Genomic DNA, 25,945 nt, shown 5'->3' with positions numbered 1-25,945 from the left:
TTCTTTTTACTAATACCCTCAATATGTTTTACTCAGTACTACTTTACCACAACACTGAAGGTATTAGATACGTTTAGACCCTGTTGGGCCTCACATATCTTTTAAGACATCACACACATGGATGGAGACGAGAGAGAAACCGTATAAATATATTTAATTTACAAATAACAATTTTGCATTATTACATGTTGATAAATATCTCCCAGTAGACTTGATGAATGCCGTATTAAAGGTTTTATATTAAGTGCAATTAATCTCCCAACAACAACACTCTTCCTTCCAAAAAACAACTTGACTTCGGTGTGTTTTGTTCTTCAGGCAGCTTTAACAAAAGTATCAAATAAACATCCTGTACATTGAGAAATAACAATGATGTAAACATCGGTAATTATTAAGGAGTGCGTGGTTTCATAAGTGCGTTTACAGAGGTATTAAGGTTTGAACTTGAGGGTGAACTCGTCCAGCGCCGCCTGCAGCTTCTCCTCGTCCTCAGGGGAGGAGCGGGTGGAGGCCAGAGGGAGGTGCGTCGCCACCGCTTTACGGTCTGCGGAACACATCGTGGAAAAACATCAGACAAAAAGAGAGACGCTAAAGCATAGAAACACTTTCTCTCAGATGTACACGTTTAAAGTAATGCTAGTCGCCATAACGAAAACATGGTTACGCCGAGTACCACCTCCTCTGGCAGACTGGTTTAATGTGAAGACTCAAGACAGACACATCTGGGAAGGGATGGATTGAGCGTGTAAACCCGTATCGATCAGACCAACTAAAACCTATTTGTAATGTAACCCCTGGTTCTCTGCGACAGTGTTGAATGTTGTTGCGTCTCCGTCTCTTCGTGTTTGTTTGTATGCGTGACTTGCATCATTTGTTTTGTAAGATGTGACAAGACAAAACTATAAGCTTTCTTTCTGTGCCCTTTTTTGTATGTTGTGTTTTTCTTTTATTGCCGCTTCCTTGTTAGGGATTGCAGATTAATTTAGCCTTAACGGTTCATTGTGGCACTCCCAAGTAATGTGGATTGTCCCTTATTTCCCCCTCAGGCTCCAAAGAGCTGCAGAGTTATAAATAAGGTCTGTGTTTAATACACATTTAAAAAGGGGCCATATTATGCTTTTTGGGGCTTTCCCTTTCCTGTAGTTTGAGTTTTGATGCATGTAAAGGGTCTGCAAAGGCTACAATCCCTGTGTTCCCTCCAGTAGGTCTTTCTCTCCCACACACTAAGACGGGGCCGCCCATAGCCTCTATTATCCAATCAAAAGTTGTGAAAGCAGAAAGATGATGAACAGGTTTCACACGGTGTTAGTGTCTGACCCTGGAAGAACCGTCCGCTCGGCTGCTTGATGGCGGCCGCAGACACAGAGAGCCACACGACCGTGTCCCCCCCCATCGCCTCCGTCCGCAGTTTGTTCTGCATCTTAGCGTAGAACGAAGGCATGGACGTCTGGACAGCTGCAGAGGGAGGAAATACATCACAGAAGCAACGTTTTTTGAGTGAAAATCAGAGGTGGGAAGAAGTGAGTACAAATACTTCCTTACTGTACTAAATGTTTCTGGTATCAGTACTTTACTCCACTACTTATTTTTCTGACCACTTTTAACTTCTTCTTCTTACATGTTGAACTCAAATACCTGTACTTTCTACTTCTTCCATGTTGAACACAAATACCTGTACTTTCTACTTCTTCCATGTTGAACACAAATACCTGTACTTTCTACATGTTGAACACAAATACCTGTACTTTCTACTTCTTACATGTTGAACTCAAATACCTGTACTTTCTACTTCTTCCATGTTGAACACAAATACCTGTACTTTCTACTTCTTCCATGTTGAACACAAATACCTGTACTTTCTACATGTTGAACACAAATACCTGTACTTTCTACTTCTTACATGTTGAACTCAAATACCTGTACTTTCTACTTCTTCCATGTTGAACACAAATACCTGTACTTTCTACTTCTTACATGTTGAACTCAAATACCTGTACTTTCTACTTCTTACATGTTGAACACAAATACCTGTACTTTCTACATGTTGAACACAAATACCTGTACTTTCTACTTCTTACATATTGAACTCAAATACCTGTACTTTCTACTTCTTCCATGTTGAACACAAATACCTGTACTTTCTACTTCTTACATATTGAACTCAAATACCTGTACTTTCTACTTCTTCCATGTTGAACACAAATACCTGTACTTTCTACTTCTTACATGTTGAACTCAAATACCTGTACTTTTCTACTTCTTCCATGTTGAACACAAATACCTGTACTTTCTACTTCTTACATGTTGAACTCAAATACCTGTACTTTCTACTTCTTCCATGTTGAACACAAATACCTGTACTTTCTACTTCTTCCATGTTGAACACAAATACCTGTACTTTCTACATGTTGAACACAAATACCTGTACTTTCTACTTCTTACATGTTGAACTCAAATACCTGTACTTTCTACTTCTTCCATGTTGAACACAAATACCTGTACTTTCTACTTCTTCCATGTTGAACACAAATACCTGTACTTTCTACATGTTGAACACAAATACCTGTACTTTCTACTTCTTACATGTTGAACTCAAATACCTGTACTTTCTACTTCTTCCATGTTGAACACAAATACCTGTACTTTCTACTTCTTACATGTTGAACTCAAATACCTGTACTTTCTACTTCTTCCATGTTGAACACAAATACCTGTACTTTCTACTTCTTACATGTTGAACACAAATACCTGTACTTTCTACATGTTGAACACAAATACCTGTACTTTCTACTTCTTACATATTGAACTCAAATACCTGTACTTTCTACTTCTTCCATGTTGAACACAAATACCTGTACTTTCTACTTCTTACATATTGAACTCAAATACCTGTACTTTCTACTTCTTCCATGTTGAACACAAATACCTGTACTTTCTACTTCTTACATGTTGAACTCAAATACCTGTACTTTCTACTTCTTCCATGTTGAACACAAATACCTGTACTTTCTACTTCTTACATGTTGAACTCAAATACCTGTACTTTCTACTTCTTACATGTTGAACTCAAATACCTGTACTTTCTACTTCTTCCATGTTGAACACAAATACCTGTACTTTCTACTTCTTCCATGTTGAACACAAATACCTGTACTTTCTACATGTTGAACACAAATACCTGTACTTTCTACTTCTTACATGTTGAACTCAAATACCTGTACTTTCTACTTCTTCCATGTTGAACACAAATACCTGTACTTTCTACTTCTTACATGTTGAACTCAAATACCTGTACTTTCTACTTCTTCCATGTTGAACACAAATACCTGTACTTTCTACTTCTTACATGTTGAACACAAATACCTGTACTTTCTACATGTTGAACACAAATACCTGTACTTTCTACTTCTTACATATTGAACTCAAATACCTGTACTTTCTACTTCTTCCATGTTGAACACAAATACCTGTACTTTCTACTTCTTACATATTGAACTCAAATACCTGTACTTTCTACTTCTTCCATGTTGAACACAAATACCTGTACTTTCTACTTCTTACATGTTGAACTCAAATACCTGTACTTTCTACTTCTTCCATGTTGAACACAAATACCTGTACTTTCTACTTCTTACATGTTGAACTCAAATACCTGTACTTTCTACTTCTTACATGTTGAACTCAAATACCTGTACTTTCTACTTCTTCCATGTTGAACACAAATACCTGTACTTTCTACTTCTTCCATGTTGAACACAAATACCTGTACTTTCTACATGTTGAACACAAATACCTGTACTTTCTACTTCTTACATGTTGAACTCAAATACCTGTACTTTCTACTTCTTCCATGTTGAACACAAATACCTGTACTTTCTACTTCTTACATGTTGAACTCAAATACCTGTACTTTCTACTTCTTCCATGTTGAACACAAATACCTGTACTTTCTACTTCTTACATGTTGAACACAAATACCTGTACTTTCTACATGTTGAACACAAATACCTGTACTTTCTACTTCTTACATATTGAACTCAAATACCTGTACTTTCTACTTCTTCCATGTTGAACACAAATACCTGTACTTTCTACTTCTTACATATTGAACTCAAATACCTGTACTTTCTACTTCTTCCATGTTGAACACAAATACCTGTACTTTCTACTTCTTACATGTTGAACTCAAATACCTGTACTTTCTACTTCTTCCATGTTGAACACAAATACCTGTACTTTCTACTTCTTACATGTTGAACTCAAATACCTGTACTTTCTACTTCTCACATGTTGAACTCAAATACCTGTACTTTCTACTTCTCACATGTTGAACTCAAATACCTGTACTTTCTACTTCTTACATGTTGAACCCAAATACCTGTACTTTCTACTTCTTACATGTTGAACTCAAATACCTGTACTTTCTACTTCTCACATGTTGAACCCAAATACCTGTACTTTCTACTTCTCACATGTTGAACTCAAATACCTGTACTTTCTACTTCTTACATGTTGAACTCAAATACCTGTACTTTCTACTTCTTCCATGTTGAACACAAATACCTGTACTTTCTACATGTTGAACTCAAATACCTGTACTTTCTACTTCTTACATGTTGAACACAAATACCTGTACTTTCTACTTCTCACATGTTGAACACAAATACCTGTACTTTCTACTTCTCACATGTTGAACTCAAATACCTGTACTTTCTACTTCTTACATGTTGAACACAAATACCTGTACTTTCTACATGTTGAACTCAAATACCTGTACTTTCTACTTCTTACATGTTGAACACAAATACCTGTACTTTCTACTTCTCACATGTTGAACACAAATACCTGTACTTTCTACTTCTCACATGTTGAACACAAATACCTGTACTTTCTACTTCTCACATGTTGAACACAAATACCTGTACTTTCTACTTCTCACATGTTGAACTCAAATACCTGTACTTTCTACTTCTCACATGTTGAACTCAAATACCTGTACTTTCTACTTCTCACATGTTGAACTCAAATACCTGTACTTTCTACTTCTTACATGTTGAACACAAATACCTGTACTTTCTACATGTTGAACACAAATACCTGTACTTTCTACTTCTCACATGTTGAACACAAATACCTGTACTTTCTACTTCTCACATGTTGAACACAAATACCTGTACTTTCTACTTCTCACATGTTGAACCCAAATACCTGTACTTTCTACTTCTTACATGTTGAACTCAAATACCTGTACTTTCTACTTCTCACATGTTGAACTCAAATACCTGTACTTTCTACTTCTCACATGTTGAACACAAATACCTGTACTTTCTACTTCTCACATGTTGAACACAAATACTATGCTAGAATGCTAGCAGGGATTTATTTTATGTTCATGTCTCAAAGAAGGTATAGCTGCCATTCGTTCTCAACATGTTAATCTAATGTCCTGCCCCTACCTGGAGTGTCGGCCCAGCCGGGGTGCATGCAGGAGAAGTGGATCTCTTTGTGCTGAGACGCCCACCTGTCCGTCAGGATCACCTGCTGTCTCTGTCAGAGCGTCAACACAAAAACACTTCAGCAGACACAACGCACACGCCGCAGTCATCTCGTGTTCTAACTCCACCTCCTTTACCTTGTTCTGGGCGTAGACCATGGTGCCGTCAAACGTCCCCTTCTCAAACTGCAGGTCGTCCACGTTCAGCTTCTGTGTGAGCATCCCGCCCGACGACACCGTGACCTTCGAAGAAACAAAGCATAATTAGTGCATTCTGATAAACATTTGATTATCAGTGTACTTTCTTGTTCTGTTCCGATAGTAAAACATTATGTGCATGTCATTATCTTATCTGGCACGAGGGTTTTATTAAGTTTAAATTCAACCCACCACTCTCGGATCTTCCACCATCTTGAGTGCAGGTATCAGCGCCGTGGTGAGGATGTACGTACCTGAACAATAAAATAAACACAGAAGACATTTTATCAAATCTCCCAGACAACAGGTATTCATTAACTGTTGTCTTAACTAAAGTGTTATAGGAAAGCTTTTCGTAGGAACATTCATTTATATTCTGCAGAGTAAATGATTCCAGGGGGAGAGGGGGAGAGAGAAACTTGGGGATTTTAGCCTCTGCAGACCATTTACATGCACACAAACCTGTATAACACACGACAGGAACGGGACGACTCCAATAAGCTTCATACGGAGGTTTTAAAAACGCTTTATTTACCCAGTGTATTTGTGGCGAAGCTCTTCTCCAAACCCTCCTCAGTCAACTCTCTCTGGTTCACCATACAGCCGGCGTTGTTGATCTAGTTAACACAACAAAGATTACATTATAAACAAGTGTGTGTGTGTGTGTGTTCATACCGTTAATACATGTTTATTCTTTTATGCTTAATATCCCTGTGTATATTCTTATGTGAACTACTTGTGTTACTTTATTCTGGGTTTCTATTGCCGCTATAAGGTCCATCTTAACATTATAAAATCATTCTGTTGTGTTCCATCCCTCTCAGACGTGTGTGTGTGTGTGTGTGTGTGTGTGTGTGTGTGTGTGTGGCAGGTAAACACACACTGACCTACAGAACCTACCAGAACATGCACCGTGTGGCTCTGGGAGAAGTTCAGGGCGAACTCCCAGACCTCTCTGGCGCTGGACATGTCGACAATGTGGACGTGAACGTTCTGTGAATAAAAAGAAGAGTGTGTTTTATCTTTCCTCTGCCGATGGATTTAGATCGGGAGCATCTTCTCTTTGATTCATTTCAAACGTGTAAAACAATACAAAAAATAATAATTATAATGAAATGTAACATGAGAATTATTATACAATACAAACTTAAGCAGTGTCAAATTGATATACAAAAATATTACTGATTATAAATGAACAAATTATTTACACATCCGAGAAGGGGTGGGAAGAAGTTTACACTTATGTCATCCCACCCCTTCTCCCAAAAACTAAATTATCAACATTTAATTTTTTTCTTAAAGAAATAAATGTGTTATTAAAAAACAAACAAAACCAAAACAAACCCTGGTCCTTAGTGCCATGTCCATTTCCAAATGCATTTATTGTAAGCTCTTTGTTGTCAAGAAAACTCTTGAATTTTATTCAAATTCCAACAACATGTACCCCTCCCTCAACATGTACCTACCCCTCCCTCAACATGTACCTACCCCTCCCTCAACATGTACCTACCCCTCCCTCAACATGTACCTACCCCTCCCTCAACATGTACCTAGCCCTCCCTCAACATGTACCCCTCCCTCAACATGTAACCTACCCTTCCCTCAACATGTACGTACCCCTCCCTCAACATGTACCTACCCTTCCCTCAACATGTACCTACCCTTCCCTCAACATGTACCTACCCTTCCCTCAACATGTACCCCTCCCTCAACATGTACCTACCCTTCCCTCAACATGTACCTACCCCTCCCTCAACATGTACCCCTCCCTCAACATGTACCTACCCTTCCCTCAACATGTACCCCTCCCTCAACATGTACCTACCCTTCCCTCAACATGTACCTACCCTTCCCTCAACATGTACCCCTCCCTCAACATGTACCCCTCCCTCAACATGTACCTACCCTTCCCTCAACATGTACCTACCCCTCAACATGTACCCCTCCCTCATCAACCTTGAAGTTTAGCCTCAGTAGGGTGGTCCTTAAAATTGAAAGTCGGAGAGTCTAAGCTCCAACCCCCAGAATTCATTCTGTTAGTCAAGAAAACTGTCCTGGAGAATGTTGTCCTCAATCTGACAACATGTACCCCTCCCTCACATGTACCCCTCCCTCACATGTACCCCTCCCTCAACATGTATGTACCCCTCCCTCAACATGTACCTACCCCTCCCTCAACATGTACCTACCCCTCCCTCAACATGTACCCCTCCCTTATCAACCTGGGCTGCCACACCAGCAGCCACGGTGCTGCAACTGAGGCAACACTTCAAGGCTGATGAGGGAGGGGTACATGTTGAGGGAGGGGTACATGTTGAGGGAGGGGTACATGTTGAGGGAGGGGTACATGTGAGGGAGGGGTACATGTGAGGGAGGGGTACATGTGAGGGAGGGGTACATGTGAGGGAGGGGTACATGTTGAGGGAGGGGTACATGTGAGGGAGGGGTACATGTTGAGGGAGGGGTACATGTTGAGGGAGGGGTACATGTTGAGGGAGGGGTACATGTTGAGGGAGGGGTACATGTTGAGGGAGGGGTACATGTTGAGGGAGGGGTACTAACAGAATGAATTCTGGGGGTTGGAGCTTAGACTCTCGACTTTCAATTTTAAGGACCACCCTAAAAAACACAACAAATAAACAAGTACATAAAAGAGGTAAATGGTAATCAAGGAAAGATAAAACAACAAACCAAATAAATCAATAAACCGTCTTCTTTTATCCTCCTTTAGGCCAGACAGATTTCTCACCTGATTTTTACTCCGTTCCACAATCTCCTTTTGGGCTGCTTCTGCTCGCCCCTCGTTTCGACAAACCATGTGAATTGTTCCTCCTGCAGACTCAAACATAAAACACGCATGAGCGGACGAACCAGCAGCAACGGGAGAACAACGTAAACTAAAACAGTAAAGTGTGCAAAAGACAAAAACCCTATTAAAGTCATGATGCTCGGATTAAAACCCAGCTGCTACGATATCTGCAAATACTTTCATCGTCATTTCATCTGCCAATCATTTCTCTGATCATAGTTTTCTCTTTAAAATCTCTGAAGAGTGAAAACCCCAGTCCTTCAAAATATATAATCATACATACATTGGTTTGTGTTAAAGTGGGGAAACATATATTTGAGAAGAACTGCATTTTCTGATGAAGAATGACTTCACCAGTTAATCAATAGAATTAAATACGAGTCTATTGTGCCTTCATATTATTCCGTCTCTTATGTATATGATACTGTCTATATGTTAACTTCCTCTACAGTGCATATATACACCGTCCATAATGCATATACTTTAACATCCGTCACATATATTATACCATAAAACACTTTCATTTGCACTTCTGGATGGATTCTAACTGCATTTCATCATCTCAGTACTCGGATAATAAAACAATGACTCATTTACTGAGTTACTGATAGCTGGAAGCATAACAGTTTGAACTCGCCTGACAACGTTTTTGGTTGGTTGGAGCCACTTCACTCACCTCTGCTGGCTATTTCATGCGCCGTGGCTTTACCGATCCCACTGTTAGCTCCTGTGATCACGAAGGACCTCCCACTCAGGTTCACATCCAGGTCTGCAGCAACAAAATGCTTCGCTGCAGCTTCATAGCCACTCCTAAGAGGAAGAGAACATTAGAGGTCTCCTATCATGCTGTTTTTTATCATTATATCAAATAATAGGTCAGATACAAAACATGTCTCTGATTGGCTGAAACACCAAACAGATCATTGTAGCATTACCCATAATCCCCTCTGTTTCAGCCCTGTTTCCAAAGTGCTGATTCTCTGTCTGTTACTTTAGATGGAAATAAGGAGCCTCTACCCACGCCCCTCTGAGACTTAGTTACAAAGAACATAACAGGCGCGTTCACACCGGAGTACTTTTCTCAGTATAGTTCCGAAATAGTTCTGAAAATGTGCGTTCACACCAAAAAAGAATCCGGAACTAGAATTAGTTCATGAGAATCTTTCCACCCCCTTTTCAGTCCCTGCTAGAAAGCAGGTACTTTCATGGGAGAAAAAGGTTCCCATTTCTGATTGGCTGGGCGGATTGCAAACCACGCCCCGTAAAACTCTGAAAAGTTTTGTGAAGCCGCCATTTTATTTCCCTCGCATTAGCATTATTAGCATTAGCATTAGCCCAGCGCACAAACTCAGCGAGACTAGCAGCAGTCCCAGCAGCTTCTACTGAAGACAGTCCCCAACTCTGGGGACTTCCGGCCGGGGACTTTGGGCAACACAATAAAACAGATAATAGTGCAAGTTAATGCAATAAAATAGAATAGAAGTAGTGCCATAAGAGTCTATATACAAGTGATTCATAATATTCTTTCACATGTTCTGATGTAATACTGAAGAGGAGATATTACAACTCTGGTCAGATATTTCCATCAATAAAGATATTTAGAATAAGTGAAAGGATATTTGGATAGAGCTGAAACAACAAGTGAAATATTCATCGTGTCTTTTTGAGATATCGTGGATCAAACTACAATGTTCAATTTCCTTTTTGGTTTAATATGTAAGTATTCTAATAATAAGTGGCATATTGTAAATTTCATAGCTTAGGGTTTGGAATTGGTCAGATAAAACTAGCAATATAAAGACATCCCTTTTGACCCTGGGAAAGTGTGAAGCACATTATCATTTGGGAATGTATGTTTATAAGGAGTTTTAATTCATTGTAATGGAATAAAAAGGCACAATATTTACCGCTGTAACGTAGAAGTAGTATAAAAAAGCCCAATTGGAAAACCCAAGTAGAGTACAATCATGTCAGAATAGTACTTGATTAAATGTACTTTGTTTCATTCCACCACTGATAGTGTAAATAAATACTGCTGGTTAAACATTAACTTTAACATACTATACAACAGCACATGATCTGAATGTCATTACCAGCAAGGCAGCATGCATGGTTTAACCTAGGAAGGATTACATTTGCGCAAATCATGAAAACTACAATGTATCTGACTGTTTAAATAGCGAAACAGGTGATAATCCCCACTTACTTTGTGTACTCCTGGAGCCCTTTCACAAACCACACGGCGTTCCTGTAAAACGACATTATTTCTTAACACAATTGTGACTCAGTTTGTGTTTAAAAGTGTTCAGTTAAAGGCAGTGTAGTCCGTGAGCAAAGTACAATGTTTGTTTCATAAAGAAGGAGTTATGTAGCATGGACCTTATGTAGTAAGAGAGCGGGGAGTCACGTGATTGACATCCGGAAGTGCGTGTTTAATAAATTAGTGCCCCTAGCGGACATCTTGGTGTATTACTGAGGACGGAACATGACATAAGTATAAATGTTTGAATAAATCCGGAAATAAATACAGGAATACAGAAATACAGAAAGAAATACATGTGGTAATACATACAGCAATAAATACACGTCGAAAAAAAATGAATAAAATATTTAATAAAAGTTGAGAAAATAAAACATACATTAATGTTCTGTTTTTATTTTCAACTTGTTTTTAATTATACTTTCATCTAGTTGTTTCCATATTTATTCCACATTTATTTATCCTTGTATTTATTTATTATTTTTATCATTTTATTCCTGTATTTATTTCCGTATTTATTCATATATTTATTTATGTATTCATTTATTTATGCTCATTTCATGTTCCGTCCTCCATATTCTAGCGCCCCTAATGGTGGACATGTATTGCTACACAGTCAATGGCGTTTTGCCGTCAACAACCCGGAAAAATGGCAAAACCACGGGAGAGTTTAACGCTTTAATGTTACGTTTATATTACATATTTTTCGAGCTGAATATGATGAAAGTTACACGCACACACCGACATGTGTCACCCTGACTGTCAAAGTGTGAATACTTTAATGTTTTACTCAATTAGATTTCCCAGTTGTCAGGATGGCCGAGTGGTCTAAGGCGCCAGACTCAAGGTTCAACCTTCCATTGTAATGGGTATTCTGGTCTCCGAATGGAGGCGTGGGTTCAAATCCCACTTCTGACAGACTTTTTTTCTCGCCATTACAGAGTCTGATTGTACATTTCGATTTAGATATTTGAGTTTGTATTTTGTATTATGCTTTATTGAGACCAGCAAAAAACAGTTAAATAGTAAACAACTAAACATGTAACCTGGATTTTACAAGGAATAAAGCAGCAACCTCTACTTCTGACAAATCTTTTTCGCACCACTGCTGTGTTTTATTTGTCAAACCACTGCATGACAGATTGTAGATTTCGATTATGTATGATGCCATTTTGATACCAGCAAAAAACGGTTAAATAGTAAACTTCAGTTACATGCCTTTATCACATGGCAATATATTGATGTATAATGTTGTATAATGTTTTTTGTATGCTATGACGTTTGTATTTTGTTTTGCTTTGTGCTTTTGTTTGCTTTGTACAGCCCTTTGAGGCATATCTTGTGATTTGGGGCAATAATACATTTTGATTTGATTTAAACAACTAAACATGTAACAAAGATGTTGTTACACCACACCACTCTTGTAGGATGTAGAGAACCAATACATTACTATCAATACATGCATAAATGCATACAGGAATACATAAATACAGAAAGGAAAACATGAATTAAAGAATAAATAAATGCTCAGAAACATACATAAATGAATAAATGCATGAATAACAAATTGGACTGAATCGGATATTAGCACTTTCCTAATGTGAATTAAAACATTTTCATTGAGATGTATTATAAATGTTCCCTATTTCATTGTGTCTGTCATAAAAGCAAAAACAACTTCTTCAATTAACTTTAATAATGACTGTAAACCATTTTAGTTAAATGTCATCATAACCCAAACATGACAACTGTCCCACTTGTGTGTTATTCACTGTGTGTGCCAAGGGGGTCGCTGTCTCTTTACCTGCAGGGCACAGGTGTATAAGGTGTGTGTCACATGGTTGGTCGTGTCTGATCCCGGAAGAGCATGGGTTTTGACCGCCGTAGCGAGGTTGTGAGTACAACTCAATTTGTTTGGCAATGAATTGAATGTTGATAGATATAAACTATACTTTATTCTGCACAACAATAGAAAATAAATGGATTGTATTTTGCTGCACCTGATAACGAGCATAGCGACTCTTCATTGAAACAACAACTCGAACGGTATCTGAAAACTCACCTGTTTGGACTGCTGCATCTTTGCTAAAAATAAAATCTCTTTTGTAAGTAGCACTTACAAAGGATTTAGCTTTAGGGGAAGTTAATGCAGCAGCACTTCATCTGGCTGGGTTTATAGATAGGAAATGCACCTGCAGGTTTCTTGCTTTTGACGTTGTTTCTTCATGGTCACTTTGGATAAAAGCGTCAGCTAAATGTAATGTAATCTATTTTATCCACACAGTTTCTGGCTCTGGTTTTCAAAGTCCTGTCTCCATAGAAGAGGGAGCACTGCCCTCTGGTGGTGATACACGATCATTAAAAACCAGACAGTCGATGTGAATTCATATGTATGTTTAAATTAAATGTAAGATTTATGAAACACAATTATTTTGTAATAATTTGGCTCAGTTTATGGGGATTATGATTAATCTTGGAAAACATGAAAAGTGAAAAAAAAAGATTATTATACTATAAGACTGACTTCGTACATACCATTATTATTATTATTCTTGTACTTGAGTGTTGTTACAGTATATTTAAGCAATAGGCCTGAAGTGAGCTATTGCTTTTATAAAACTGTTACCAAGTGTGGCAATATGAAAGAAAAATACACACTCTAATTTAAATAGTTGTTATTAGTAAATAATGATGTTCAAAATAAAATAGTCCCTCCGTTGCCTTCTGCACGAAACATAGTGCGAGGTGGTTGCGTGTATGTTCCCGTTTATTGTGCACCCACTGAAAACCTGTGCAGCATCAGTAGCATGGCTGACGTGGTTACTTGTATAGGTTGAGGTTGTACAGGCTGTTGCTTGGCGTGGCGAGAATATTGCTCCACTTTCTCCGGTCCCCGAGATTCGGCTTCCAGTAGCTCTGGAGAGAGCTTTCGCACCTGTGGCCACTAACGGTCATAATTTATCAGCTTTGTTTCAAGACCCGCATCAGAAAGCTTTTGAATGGTGGTACTTTTTCAGTTGGTCTACGTAGCTCTGCATGTCGTCGTTTAGGTGCTTTTGTTCCTGGAGATCGGCACTGCTCAATCCACTCCTCCATAGTAAGGCCACCCCACGACGCTGAAGTTGGCTTCCGATTCAGAGCATCCGATTCGGCAGTTAAACTGAGCGAACAATCCTCCGTGTTTGAACCTCTTAAATTGCTGCATAGCCGATTTATTTGGACTGGAATATCCCAGAGACTCTAAAGATTCTTTATAACACAGTTTCAGATTTGTGAAACCTTTATTCTATTTGTGAACATTTTAAAAAGGCAGATTTCAGTGCTTTTTTCGCATCTAGACCAAAACCAGGTCCTGATCTAAAACCACTATACCTAGCCCTAGACTCATCAAATCTGGACTGGATTATCCCAGAGACTCTAAAGATTCTTTATAAAATAGTTGAGATTTGTGAAACCTTAATTCTATATATATGGTGATATTCCATTTCCAGTGGCGGCCGGCCCATAGGGGCGCTAGGGGCGCCGCCCCACCTCTTGCCAGATACAAAATAAAAAATTAAAATTAAATTAAAAAAAATATATTTAAAAAAAAATATATATTTTATATTTTAATTTGTAATGAACAAGGTAAATATCATACAATTAGTATCACAAAAATGTATAATCTACAATACAATCTCGTTTAAAATTGTGTTACGATGTCTAAAGTTACTGATAAGTCACCTGTTTCCTGCCTGGCCTTGCCCATGGCATTAGTTTATCATTACGGGGCAGAGCCCCCGAGCGAAACAGCAGCAACCAGCAGGTTGCAAAAGTCTCAATAGTAAACTGTGCCGCCGAAACATAATTTCAGCCAATCAGCACCGTCAAATATTTTGGTCACGTGGGCGCTCACGTTAGCGCCCATGTTGCTTACGTGAGTTGACGTGATTTTTTTTTAGACTCATGAGTAACCAAGGTGACACAGTATTTGGATGAGAATGGTGTGCAGGTGGAGTCGCCGCACCTCGGTCCGCACCCAATTCCGTGCAAGAGCCACTCTCCAATCCTTTTGAAAGGAGAAGTTTGGGAGATAAATTGATACTTAAAGACCTTGGACTGGACCAACCCGATTTGTATATATCACAGCAGGCTCGTGAAAAAGACAAAACGTATCAACAAGGCTTCTCACATGGCTAGCTGGATGCAAACAGGTAAATGCTATCTTTTGTTTCACATGCTTGCTCTTCAAACAGCCGGGGACAGATACGATCTGTTCAGAAACTAGACAAAGTTAAACAAGTACAAACCACAGACTGTCTGTGTCATGGAGAATACAGTCACTGGTTTATTTATGTCTGTAGGCCGTTGTTGTGAGTGTGTACGGTCTGAGCATATATAGCGTTAGCTTAGCCAAGCTCCATTCAGGGAACAAGCATTCTAAAAGGTTTTTCGCCTGCCGTCTGTCTGCAGACTTGTCAAAGCATTAATTCATGGTTTTTACTAACCGGTATCAGTATGTTGTTACGTCGGCATCATTTAGAAACGTGTATTACAATTTAATCACGGTAAAATATGTTCATGTTGTTCTAGCTCTCGAGCCAGCGCGTCTTGTTACTGCGGTCAAGCCAGCCTCCACTTGGGAAAACACAGTCAAGCCAGCCCAAAAATCAGGACATTCTGATGTGGAGTTTCAAAGGTCTTTTATTTTGAAACTCCACATCAGAATGTCCTGATTTTTTCTGGGTGAGTAGATGGGGTGTCCTTCTATCACCCTGCAGTGAGATGAGTCTTGGATCAGGGAGAGATTCGTTTTATTCTTATCTAAACTCAGGGCTGATAGCTCATATGGGATTTCAATATGAGATTTCAAAGGACTTTTATTTTGAAACTCCTTACATTTTACATTTACTCGTGGTAGTTATACGTAGTTTGTTTTAAATAATTATTGATCACATTATATAGTACATATTTCTTAATTTAATATGTTTGGTTTGTTTTTATAGGTGCTTTTGTTATTGACCGCGTAAACGCTGGGATTTTACCGTAATGCTTCTAATATTCGCGCACCCCAATATCACGTGCGGGCTGGCTTGACTGTGTTTTCCCAAGTGGAGGCTGGCTTGACCGCAGTGTCTTGTTTGAATGATGACAGCTGCGGTAAAACTCGAGCGTTTAGAGCGAAGCGAATATTCGCATCGCGTCCGGTCTGAACGCAGCATTAAAGCGAGCTCCACGCTGCACTGGAAACGCGCCATTACATCACCAGAAGTCCTAATTTAAGGGGTCATTTGTCCCAAAAAAATTTTTTTTACTCACTCTATCAATAGCCCCACCAAAAATATGTTCCACCAGCCGCCACTGTCCATTTCCATGGTGAGATTGGAGCCAAGTCACAGCATCACAAAGGACAGAGCATGCACTCACGGCACTGCTTCTCTCCGAAGCCGCCCCCTACACCCTGTCGATTGACAGTGGAACTTTTTTTTGTTTGACTTTGAAAGAGTTGTTAAAATATGAATATTTGAGCAAATGGTGTATGAGAGCAATAGTTAACTGCGCATTGTCCTCCTCACTCTGTTTACAGCTGTGTCAATTGAAAGGGCAGCGCCGCCGTGTGCTGACAAAGGAATAAAGTAAAAGCTTACGGCACCGGGTATTCCCAGGCGGTCTCCCATCCAAGTACTGACCCGGCCCGACCCTGCTTAGCTTCCGAGATCGGACGAGATCGGGCGTGTTCAGGGTGGTATGGCCGTAAACGAAAATTGACACGGCATACATGCTATTTATAGCTGCTCAAACGCCGCCGCTGATAAGCCTCCACCTTCTCACTTCCAGCTCAGATACAATGGATCCTCTTTGAGTTAACTACATTATACAAACATGGGTTAATGATTAGAGGAAACTGAGTTATTTATTTTGTTAAAGTTTCAGCTATTCTGTTTACAGTTCTGTCATCACATTATTTAATATGATTTGTTAAAACATTGTTGTTTCTTTTGATGTGAAATATTATGTATTTAATTTAAATAAAAAGCAATGTTAGTTTTGTTCACAATTTGTTTAGATAGTTTAACTTCTTTTTTTCTCCAAAAGAACCGATAAAAGTAATGTTAAAGGACCGGATCGATAAGACATAGACATAGACATACTTTATTGTCATTTCAACAAGACACAGTGTACTATTAAAACGAAATTTCGTTGTACTGGCTTACAGGAACAGGACAATATAAAAACTTGCTAAAATTGTACATATAAATAAATAATAGTGACGTGGTGCTGATACAATTAAAGATAAAGTGTGCGTTTAAAATATAAAGACTTACTATACATATAAATAAAATAGACATACTATATAACAAATATGTGCCCTTTACACAGCGTAATGTAATCTTTCTGTTACTGGTCTGCTTGCTGTTCAGCAGTCTGATGGCTTGGGGAAAAAGCTATTGCAGAATCTGCTGTTTTGCTCTTAATGCTGCGGAACCTCTTGCCGGAGGGCAGCAGGGAGAACAGAGCATGGTGAGGATGAGTGGTGTGTTCAGGGTGGTATGGCCGTAAACGAAAATTGACACGGCACACATGCTATTTATAGCTGCTCAAACGCCGCCGCCGCTGATAAGCCTCCACCTTCTCACTTCCAGCTCAGATACAATGGATCCTCTTTGACTCCTGGAAATCACCTGTTTGGAGCCCCATGTTTGCTGGCACATTGCGTGGACATTTGGCAAAACACACAAAGTGGTGCTCTTCAATCATGACTTGTATCAACAATGCTGCATTCATATCAAATACGGCGTCTCAGTCTTGCTGTGAACGCTTGTTTGCTGTTTGGCTGAAAGTTCCATTCAACCTTTTGTCTTGTTGCAAAGTGCTGGAATCGGCTGCCATTTAAGTAAGATCCGCCCAAATCATGGTCTCGTCTGAAAGGGGGAGCTAAGCTAAGGACTTTTCATCCCTTTAGGGCGCTTTTCTCAGTGTATTGATTTTGGTTGTACTTTTTTAAAACTTGTCTGTCCTTGAAATTATCATATTTCAAACCTTTCTCATGGCTTGCCCGTGGTTTTAGGCTCCAAGCTTAAAAGAGGATACATTGCATTTTAGCTGTGGAAGAAGGCTGCGTTATCAGCGGTGTTTAAGCAGCTTTGAATCCAATGGTGATATTCCATTTCCATTGTGAGATTGGAGCCAAGTCACAGCATCACAAAGGACAGAGCATGCACTCACCGCACAGCTTCTCTCCGATGCCGCCCCCTACACCCTGTCGTTTGACAGTGGTCCTTTTTTTTGTTTGACTTTGAAAGAGTTGTTAAAATATGAATATTTGAGCAAATGGTGTATGAGAGCAATAGTTAACTGCGCATTGTCCTCCTCACTCTGTTTACAGCTGTGTCAATTGAAAGGGCAGCGCCGCCGTGTGCTGACAAAGGAATAAAGTAAAAGCTTACGGCACCGGGTATTCCCAGGCGGTCTCCCATCCAAGTACTGACCCGGCCCGACCCTGCTTAGCTTCCGAGATCGGACGAGATCGGGCGTGTTCAGGGTGGTATGGCCGTAAACGAAAATTGACACGGCATACATGCTATTTATAGCTGCTCAAACGCCGCCGCTGATAAGCCTCCACCTTCTCACTTCCAGCTCAGATACAATGGATCCTCTTTGAGTTAACTACATTATACAAACATGGGTTAATGATTAGAGGAAACTGAGTTATTTATTTTGTTAAAGTTTCAGCTATTCTGTTTTACAGTTCTGTCATCACATTATTTAATATGATTTGTTAAAACATTGTTGTTTCTTTTGATGTGAAATATTATGTATTTAATTTAAATAAAAAGCAATGTTAGTTTTGTTCACAATTTGTTTAGATAGTTTAACTTCTTTTTTTCTCCAAAAGAACCGATAAAAGTAATGTTAAAGGACCGGATCGATAAGACATAGACATACTTTATTGTCATTTCAACAAGACACAGTGTACTATTAAAACGAAATTTCGTTGTACTGGCTTACAGGAACAGGACAATATAAAAACTTGCTAAAATTGTACATATAAATAAATAATAGTGACGTGGTGCTGATACAATTAAAGATAAAGTGTGCGTTTAAAATATAAAGACTTACTATACATATAAATAAAATAGACATACTATATAACAAATATGTGCCCTTTACACAGCGTAATGTAATCTTTCTGTTACTGGTCTGCTTGCTGTTCAGCAGTCTGATGGCTTGGGGAAAAAGCTATTGCAGAATCTGCTGTTTTGCTCTTAATGCTGCGGAACCTCTTGCCGGAGGGCAGCAGGGAGAACAGAGCATGGTGAGGATGAGTGGTGTGTTCAGGGTGGTATGGCCGTAAACGAAAATTGACACGGCACACATGCTATTTATAGCTGCTCAAACGCCGCCGCCGCCGCCGCTGATAAGCCTCCACCTTCTCACTTCCAGCTCAGATACAATGGATCCTCTTTGACTCCTGGAAATCACCTGTTTGGAGCCCCATGTTTGCTGGCACATTGCGTGGACATTTGGCAAAACACACAAAGTGGTGCTCTTCAATCATGACTTGTATCAACAATGCTGCATTCATATCAAATACGGCGTCTCAGTCTTGCTGTGAACGCTTGTTTGCTGTTTGGCTGAAAGTTCCATTCAACCTTTTGTCTTGTTGCAAAGTGCTGGAATCGGCTGCCATTTAAGTAAGATCCGCCCAAATCATGGTCTCGTCTGAAAGGGGGAACTAAGCTAAGGACTTGTCATCCCTTTAGGGCGCTTTTTCTCAGTGTATTGATTTTGGTTGTACTTTTTTAAAACTTGTCTGTCCTTGAAATTATCATATTTCAAACCTTTCTCATGGCTTGCCCGTGGTTTAGGCTCCAAGCTTAAAAGAGGATACATTGTATTTTAGCTGTGGAAGAAGGCTGCGTTATCAGCGGTGTTTAAGCAGCTTTGAATCCAATGGTGATATTCCATTTCCATGGTGAGATTGGAGCCAAGTCACAGCATCACAAAGAACAGAGCATGCACTCACCGCACAGCTTCTCCCCGATGCCGCCCCCTACACCCTGTCGTTTGACAGTGGTCCTTTTTTTTGTTTGACTTTGAAAGAGTTGTTAAAATATGAATATTTGAGCAAATGGTGTATGAGAGCAATAGTTAACTGCGCATTGTCCTCCTCACTCTGTTTACAGCTGTGTCAATTGAAAGGAATAAAGTAAAAGCTTACGGCACCGGGTATTCCCAGGCGGTCTCCCATCCAAGTACTGACCCGGCCCGACCCTGCTTAGCTTCCGAGATCGGACGAGATCGGGCGTGTTCAGGGTGGTATGGCCGTAAACGAAAATTGACACCGCACACATGCTATTTATAGCTGCTCAAACGCCGCCGCCGCCGCCGCCGCTGATAAGCCTCCACCTTCTCACTTCCAGCTCAGATACAATGGATCCTCTTTGACTCCTGGAAATCACCTGTTTGGAGCCCCATGTTTGCTGGCACATTGCGTGGACATTTGGCAAAACACACAAAGTGGTGCTCTTCAATCATGACTTGTATCAACAATGCTGCATTCATATCAAATACGGCGTCTCAGTCTTGCTGTGAACGCTTGTTTGCTGTTTGGCTGAAAGTTCCATTCAACCTTTTGTCTTGTTGCAAAGTGCTGGAATCGGCTGCCATTTAAGTAAGATCCGCCCAAATCATGGTCTCGTCTGAAAGGGGGAACTAAGCTAAGGACTTTTCATCCCTTTAGGGCGCTTTTTCTCAGTGTATTGATTTTGGTTGTACTTTTTTAAAACTTGTCTGTCCTTGAAATTATCATATTTCAAACCTTTCTCATGGCTTGCCCGTGGTTTAGGCTCCAAGCTGAGTAAAAGAGGATACATTGTATTTTAGCTGTGGAAGAAGGCTGCGTTATCAGCGGTGTTTAAGCAGCTTTAAATCCAATGGTGATATTCCATTTCCATGGTGAGATTGGAGCCAAGTCACAGCATCACAAAGGACAGAGCATGCACTCACCGCACAGCTTCTCTCCGATGCCGCCCCCTACACCCTGTCGTTTGACAGTGGTCCTTTTTTTTGTTTGACTTTGAAAGAGTTGTTAAAATATGAATATTTGAGCAAATGGTGTATGAGAGCAATAGTTAACTGCGCATTGTCCTCCTCACTCTGTTTACAGCTGTGTCAATTGAAAGGAATAAAGTAAAAGCTTACGGCACCGGGTATTCCCAGGCGGTCTCCCATCCAAGTACTGACCCGGCCCGACCCTGCTTAGCTTCCGAGATCGGACGAGATCGGGCGTGTTCAGGGTGGTATGGCCGTAAACGAAAATTGACACGGCACACATGCTATTTATAGCTGCTCAAACGCCGCCGCCGCCGCCGCCGCTGATAAGCCTCCACCTTCTCACTTCCAGCTCAGATACAATGGATCCTCTTTGACTCCTGGAAATCACCTGTTTGGAGCCCCATGTTTGCTGGCACATTGCGTGGACATTTGGCAAAACACACAAAGTGGTGCTCTTCAATCATGACTTGTATCAACAATGCTGCATTCATATCAAATACGGCGTCTCAGTCTTGCTGTGAACGCTTGTTTGCTGTTTGGCTGAAAGTTCCATTCAACCTTTTGTCTTGTTGCAAAGTGCTGGAATCGGCTGCCATTTAAGTAAGATCCGCCCAAATCATGGTCTCGTCTGAAAGGGGGAACTAAGCTAAGGACTTGTCATCCCTTTAGGGCGCTTTTTCTCAGTGTATTGATTTTGGTTGTACTTTTTTAAAACTTGTCTGTCCTTGAAATTATCATATTTCAAACCTTTCTCATGGCTTGCCCGTGGTTTAGGCTCCAAGCTTAAAAGAGGATACATTGTATTTTAGCTGTGGAAGAAGGCTGCGTTATCAGCGGTGTTTAAGCAGCTTTGAATCCAATGGTGATATTCCATTTCCATGGTGAGATTGGAGCCAAGTCACAGCATCACAAAGAACAGAGCATGCACTCACCGCACAGCTTCTCCCCGATGCCGCCCCCTACACCCTGTCGTTTGACAGTGGTCCTTTTTTTTGTTTGACTTTGAAAGAGTTGTTAAAATATGAATATTTGAGCAAATGGTGTATGAGAGCAATAGTTAACTGCGCATTGTCCTCCTCACTCTGTTTACAGCTGTGTCAATTGAAAGGAATAAAGTAAAAGCTTACGGCACCGGGTATTCCCAGGCGGTCTCCCATCCAAGTACTGACCCGGCCCGACCCTGCTTAGCTTCCGAGATCGGACGAGATCGGGCGTGTTCAGGGTGGTATGGCCGTAAACGAAAATTGACACGGCACACATGCTATTTATAGCTGCTCAAACGCCGCCGCCGCCGCCGCCGCTGATAAGCCTCCACCTTCTCACTTCCAGCTCAGATACAATGGATCCTCTTTGACTCCTGGAAATCACCTGTTTGGAGCCCCATGTTTGCTGGCACATTGCGTGGACATTTGGCAAAACACACAAAGTGGTGCTCTTCAATCATGACTTGTATCAACAATGCTGCATTCATATCAAATACGGCGTCTCAGTCTTGCTGTGAACGCTTGTTTGCTGTTTGGCTGAAAGTTCCATTCAACCTTTTGTCTTGTTGCAAAGTGCTGGAATCGGCTGCCATTTAAGTAAGATCCGCCCAAATCATGGTCTCGTCTGAAAGGGGGAGCTAAGCTAAGGACTTTTCATCCCTTTAGGGCGCTTTTCTCAGTGTATTGATTTTGGTTGTACTTTTTTAAAACTTGTCTGTCCTTGAAATTATCATATTTCAAACCTTTCTCATGGCTTGCCCGTGGTTTTAGGCTCCAAGCTTAAAAGAGGATACATTGCATTTTAGCTGTCCACAAAGGACAGAGCATGCACTCACCGCACAGCTTCTCTCCGATGCCGCCCCCTACACCCTGTCGTTTGACAGTGGTCCTTTTTTTTGTTTGACTTTGAAAGAGTTGTTAAAATATGAATATTTGAGCAAATGGTGTATGAGAGCAACAGTTAACTGCGCATTGTCCTCCTCACTCTGTTTACAGCTGTGTCAATTGAAAGGAATAAAGTAAAAGCTTACGGCACCGGGTATTCCCAGGCGGTCTCCCATCCAAGTACTGACCCGGCCCGACCCTGCTTAGCTTCCGAGATCGGACGAGATCGGGCGTGTTCAGGGTGGTATGGCCGTAAACGAAAATTGACACGGCACACATGCTATTTATAGCTGCTCAAACGCCGCCGCTGATAAGCCTCCACCTTCTCACTTCCAACTCAGATACAATGGATCCTCTTTGACTCCTGGAAATCACCTGTTTGGAGCCCCATGTTTGCTGGCACATTGCGTGGACATTTGGCAAAACACACAAAGTGGTGCTCTTCAATCATGACTTTTATCAACAATGCTGCATTCACATCAAATACGGCGTCTCAGGCTGCGGCCCCACGAGGACGAATTCGGTCGTTTGCGTTACTGTTTAGTGTCATATAGACCGTTCGGCCACACGAGGACGACCGAATATGGCACTAAACGACTGAGGAAACGACAACGGGTCCCAAGGTGGATAGAAATGCATACGCCACTCTCTGGGGGGTCAAACAGCTCCGTGTGTGCGCCCTATACGGACATTTTCAGATCACTGATAGTGATTGCGCAATAGCCCCGCCTCTCCCCACCTCTTCTGCTCACCTCCGCTTACCCCGCGCCAGTGCTGAAGTGTTTCGCCACCACCAACAACAATGGCGGATCGCAGAGTTGCTATCGTGCTCCGGACGCTATTGACCATGCTACAGTTGTTTGTGCAACATCTACAGCAATAACGATGAGGCAATAGCCCCGCCTCTCCCCACCTCTGCTGCTCACCCCCACGTCAAAGTAAACTGCACCCTGAATTCAGATTATTTATCTTTCTCTCGCGAGTGGAGTCTAATCTGACAGGACGGAGACACGCAGCTCTGCTCACCTGCAGCTCCTCCCGCTGCAGCAAAACACACACTTCAAGTCAGATCATCACCCTTAGCTATTTTAATTACCTCTCAAACTCCCTAAACTAGTTATAAATATGTTTATTTTTACAGTCGGCCGGGTCACTGATTACTGGATGAGCTGCTGCATGAGACAGACACTGACGCTGTCCAAAGAGAAGGAGGAAAAAGAGAGGCTCCGTGTATTTTATCATGATATTATATAGTCGTTATTCATTTGTTTTAAAGCTCAATAAATAACAAAGAAGACCTTTGACCGGCACTTTTATAATTTTGTCCGGAAGATTTCAACTTTAATACACGCTGACTGGCGAAAAACTGTGTCCGGTTCCCTCGGCCCCCACCGCGGAGAATAAACAGAAGGGCAAACATGACAACCATGCTTCTTCGCTGCTTTTGTGGAGGAAGTTACAGCGCCACCTACAGGCTCCTGCATATGTACTGCAGCTTCTCCAGCGGTTGGAGCTAAACGGAGCGGTCTCGTGTGGGCAGACACTATCCGGATAATTATTGCATGTGGACGGAAGCCGTTTGCGATTGCGTTTGCGTTAATCCTATGCGTTTAGCCGTTTTCGTCCTCGTGGGGCCGCAGCCTCAGTCTTGCTGTGAACGCTTGTTTGGTGTTTGGCCGAAAGTTCAATTCAACCTTTTGTCTTGTTGCAAAGTGCTGGAATCGGCTGCCAAGTAAGATCCGCCCAAATCATGGTCTCGTCTGAAAGGGGGAACTAAGCTAAGGACTTGTCATCCCTTTAGGGCGCTTTTTCTCAGTGTATTGATTTTGGTTGTACTTTTTTAAAACTTGTCTGTCCTTGAAATTATCATATTTCAAACCTTTCTCATGGCTTGCCCGTGGTTTAGGCTCCAAGCTTAAAAGAGGATACATTGTATTTTAGCTGTGGAAGAAGGCTGCGTTATCAGCGGTGTTTAAGCAGCTTTGAATCCAATGGTGATATTCCATTTCCATGGTGAGATTGGAGCCAAGTCACAGCATCACAAAGAACAGAGCATGCACTCACCGCACAGCTTCTCCCCGATGCCGCCCCCTACACCCTGTCGTTTGACAGTGGTCCTTTTTTTTGTTTGACTTTGAAAGAGTTGTTAAAATATGAATATTTGAGCAAATGGTGTATGAGAGCAATAGTTAACTGCGCATTGTCCTCCTCACTCTGTTTACAGCTGTGTCAATTGAAAGGAATAAAGTAAAAGCTTACGGCACCGGGTATTCCCAGGCGGTCTCCCATCCAAGTACTGACCCGGCCCGACCCTGCTTAGCTTCCGAGATCGGACGAGATCGGGCGTGTTCAGGGTGGTATGGCCGTAAACGAAAATTGACACGGCACACATGCTATTTATAGCTGCTCAAACGCCGCCGCCGCCGCCGCCGCTGATAAGCCTCCACCTTCTCACTTCCAGCTCAGATACAATGGATCCTCTTTGACTCCTGGAAATCACCTGTTTGGAGCCCCATGTTTGCTGGCACATTGCGTGGACATTTGGCAAAACACACAAAGTGGTGCTCTTCAATCATGACTTGTATCAACAATGCTGCATTCATATCAAATACGGCGTCTCAGTCTTGCTGTGAACGCTTGTTTGCTGTTTGGCTGAAAGTTCCATTCAACCTTTTGTCTTGTTGCAAAGTGCTGGAATCGGCTGCCATTTAAGTAAGATCCGCCCAAATCATGGTCTCGTCTGAAAGGGGGAACTAAGCTAAGGACTTGTCATCCCTTTAGGGCGCTTTTTCTCAGTGTATTGATTTTGGTTGTACTTTTTTAAAACTTGTCTGTCCTTGAAATTATCATATTTCAAACCTTTCTCATGGCTTGCCCGTGGTTTAGGCTCCAAGCTTAAAAGAGGATACATTGTATTTTAGCTGTGGAAGAAGGCTGCGTTATCAGCGGTGTTTAAGCAGCTTTGAATCCAATGGTGATATTCCCTTTCCATGGTGAGATTGGAGCCAAGTCACAGCATCACAAAGAACAGAGCATGCACTCACCGCACAGCTTCTCCCCGATGCCGCCCCCTACACCCTGTCGTTTGACAGTGGTCCTTTTTTTTGTTTGACTTTGAAAGAGTTGTTAAAATATGAATATTTGAGCAAATGGTGTATGAGAGCAATAGTTAACTGCGCATTGTCCTCCTCACTCTGTTTACAGCTGTGTCAATTGAAAGGAATAAAGTAAAAGCTACGGCACCGGGTATTCCCAGGCGGTCTCCCATCCAAGTACTG

At 41.1% G+C, this 25,945-nt stretch overlaps 1 protein-coding gene and 8 non-coding genes across 9 annotated transcripts; 1 reads left to right on the top strand and 8 right to left on the bottom strand.

Annotated features, from left to right (window-relative positions):
- Positions 1-137: 137 nt before the first annotated feature.
- dhrs12 (dehydrogenase/reductase (SDR family) member 12) lies at positions 138-10,917 on the bottom strand. The gene is made up of 10 exons (XM_034079192.2): positions 10,708-10,917; positions 9,178-9,311; positions 8,442-8,524; positions 6,593-6,685; positions 6,228-6,309; positions 5,885-5,946; positions 5,633-5,737; positions 5,457-5,547; positions 1,318-1,455; positions 138-544 (listed from the first exon to the last, which is right to left on the bottom strand). Exons 1-10 carry the CDS (start codon positions 10,761-10,763, stop codon positions 432-434), a joined length of 957 nt encoding a protein of 318 aa, XP_033935083.1. The 5' UTR covers positions 10,764-10,917; the 3' UTR covers positions 138-431.
- A 653-nt stretch (positions 10,918-11,570) lies between these two features.
- Positions 11,571-11,679, top strand: trnal-caa (transfer RNA leucine (anticodon CAA)). Its single transcript has 2 exons — positions 11,571-11,608; positions 11,634-11,679. It is a non-coding gene; the product is annotated as a tRNA-Leu (tRNA).
- Positions 11,680-16,381: 4,702 nt separating this feature from the next.
- Positions 16,382-16,500, bottom strand: LOC117443230 (5S ribosomal RNA). The gene has a single exon (XR_004551635.1). It is a non-coding gene; the product is annotated as a 5S ribosomal RNA (ribosomal RNA).
- Positions 16,501-18,181: 1,681 nt separating this feature from the next.
- LOC117443229 (5S ribosomal RNA) lies at positions 18,182-18,300 on the bottom strand. The gene has a single exon (XR_004551634.1). It is a non-coding gene; the product is annotated as a 5S ribosomal RNA (ribosomal RNA).
- A 1,656-nt stretch (positions 18,301-19,956) lies between these two features.
- LOC117443234 (5S ribosomal RNA) lies at positions 19,957-20,075 on the bottom strand. The gene has a single exon (XR_004551639.1). It is a non-coding gene; the product is annotated as a 5S ribosomal RNA (ribosomal RNA).
- Positions 20,076-20,939: 864 nt separating this feature from the next.
- LOC117443233 (5S ribosomal RNA) lies at positions 20,940-21,058 on the bottom strand. The gene has a single exon (XR_004551638.1). It is a non-coding gene; the product is annotated as a 5S ribosomal RNA (ribosomal RNA).
- An 861-nt stretch (positions 21,059-21,919) lies between these two features.
- Positions 21,920-22,038, bottom strand: LOC117443232 (5S ribosomal RNA). Its single transcript, XR_004551637.1, has one exon. It is a non-coding gene; the product is annotated as a 5S ribosomal RNA (ribosomal RNA).
- A 768-nt stretch (positions 22,039-22,806) lies between these two features.
- Positions 22,807-22,925, bottom strand: LOC117443231 (5S ribosomal RNA). The gene has a single exon (XR_004551636.1). It is a non-coding gene; the product is annotated as a 5S ribosomal RNA (ribosomal RNA).
- A 1,994-nt stretch (positions 22,926-24,919) lies between these two features.
- On the bottom strand, positions 24,920-25,038 carry LOC117443228 (5S ribosomal RNA). Its single transcript, XR_004551633.1, has one exon. It is a non-coding gene; the product is annotated as a 5S ribosomal RNA (ribosomal RNA).
- Positions 25,039-25,945: the final 907 nt, after the last annotated feature.

Source organism: Pseudochaenichthys georgianus, unplaced genomic scaffold (assembly GCF_902827115.2).
Source record: "Pseudochaenichthys georgianus unplaced genomic scaffold, fPseGeo1.2 scaffold_557_arrow_ctg1, whole genome shotgun sequence".
Classification (NCBI taxonomy): Eukaryota; Metazoa; Chordata; class Actinopteri; order Perciformes; family Channichthyidae; genus Pseudochaenichthys; species Pseudochaenichthys georgianus.
The sequence above is the reverse complement of the archived record's forward strand: the minus strand, read 5'-3'. Positions and strand labels throughout refer to the sequence as shown.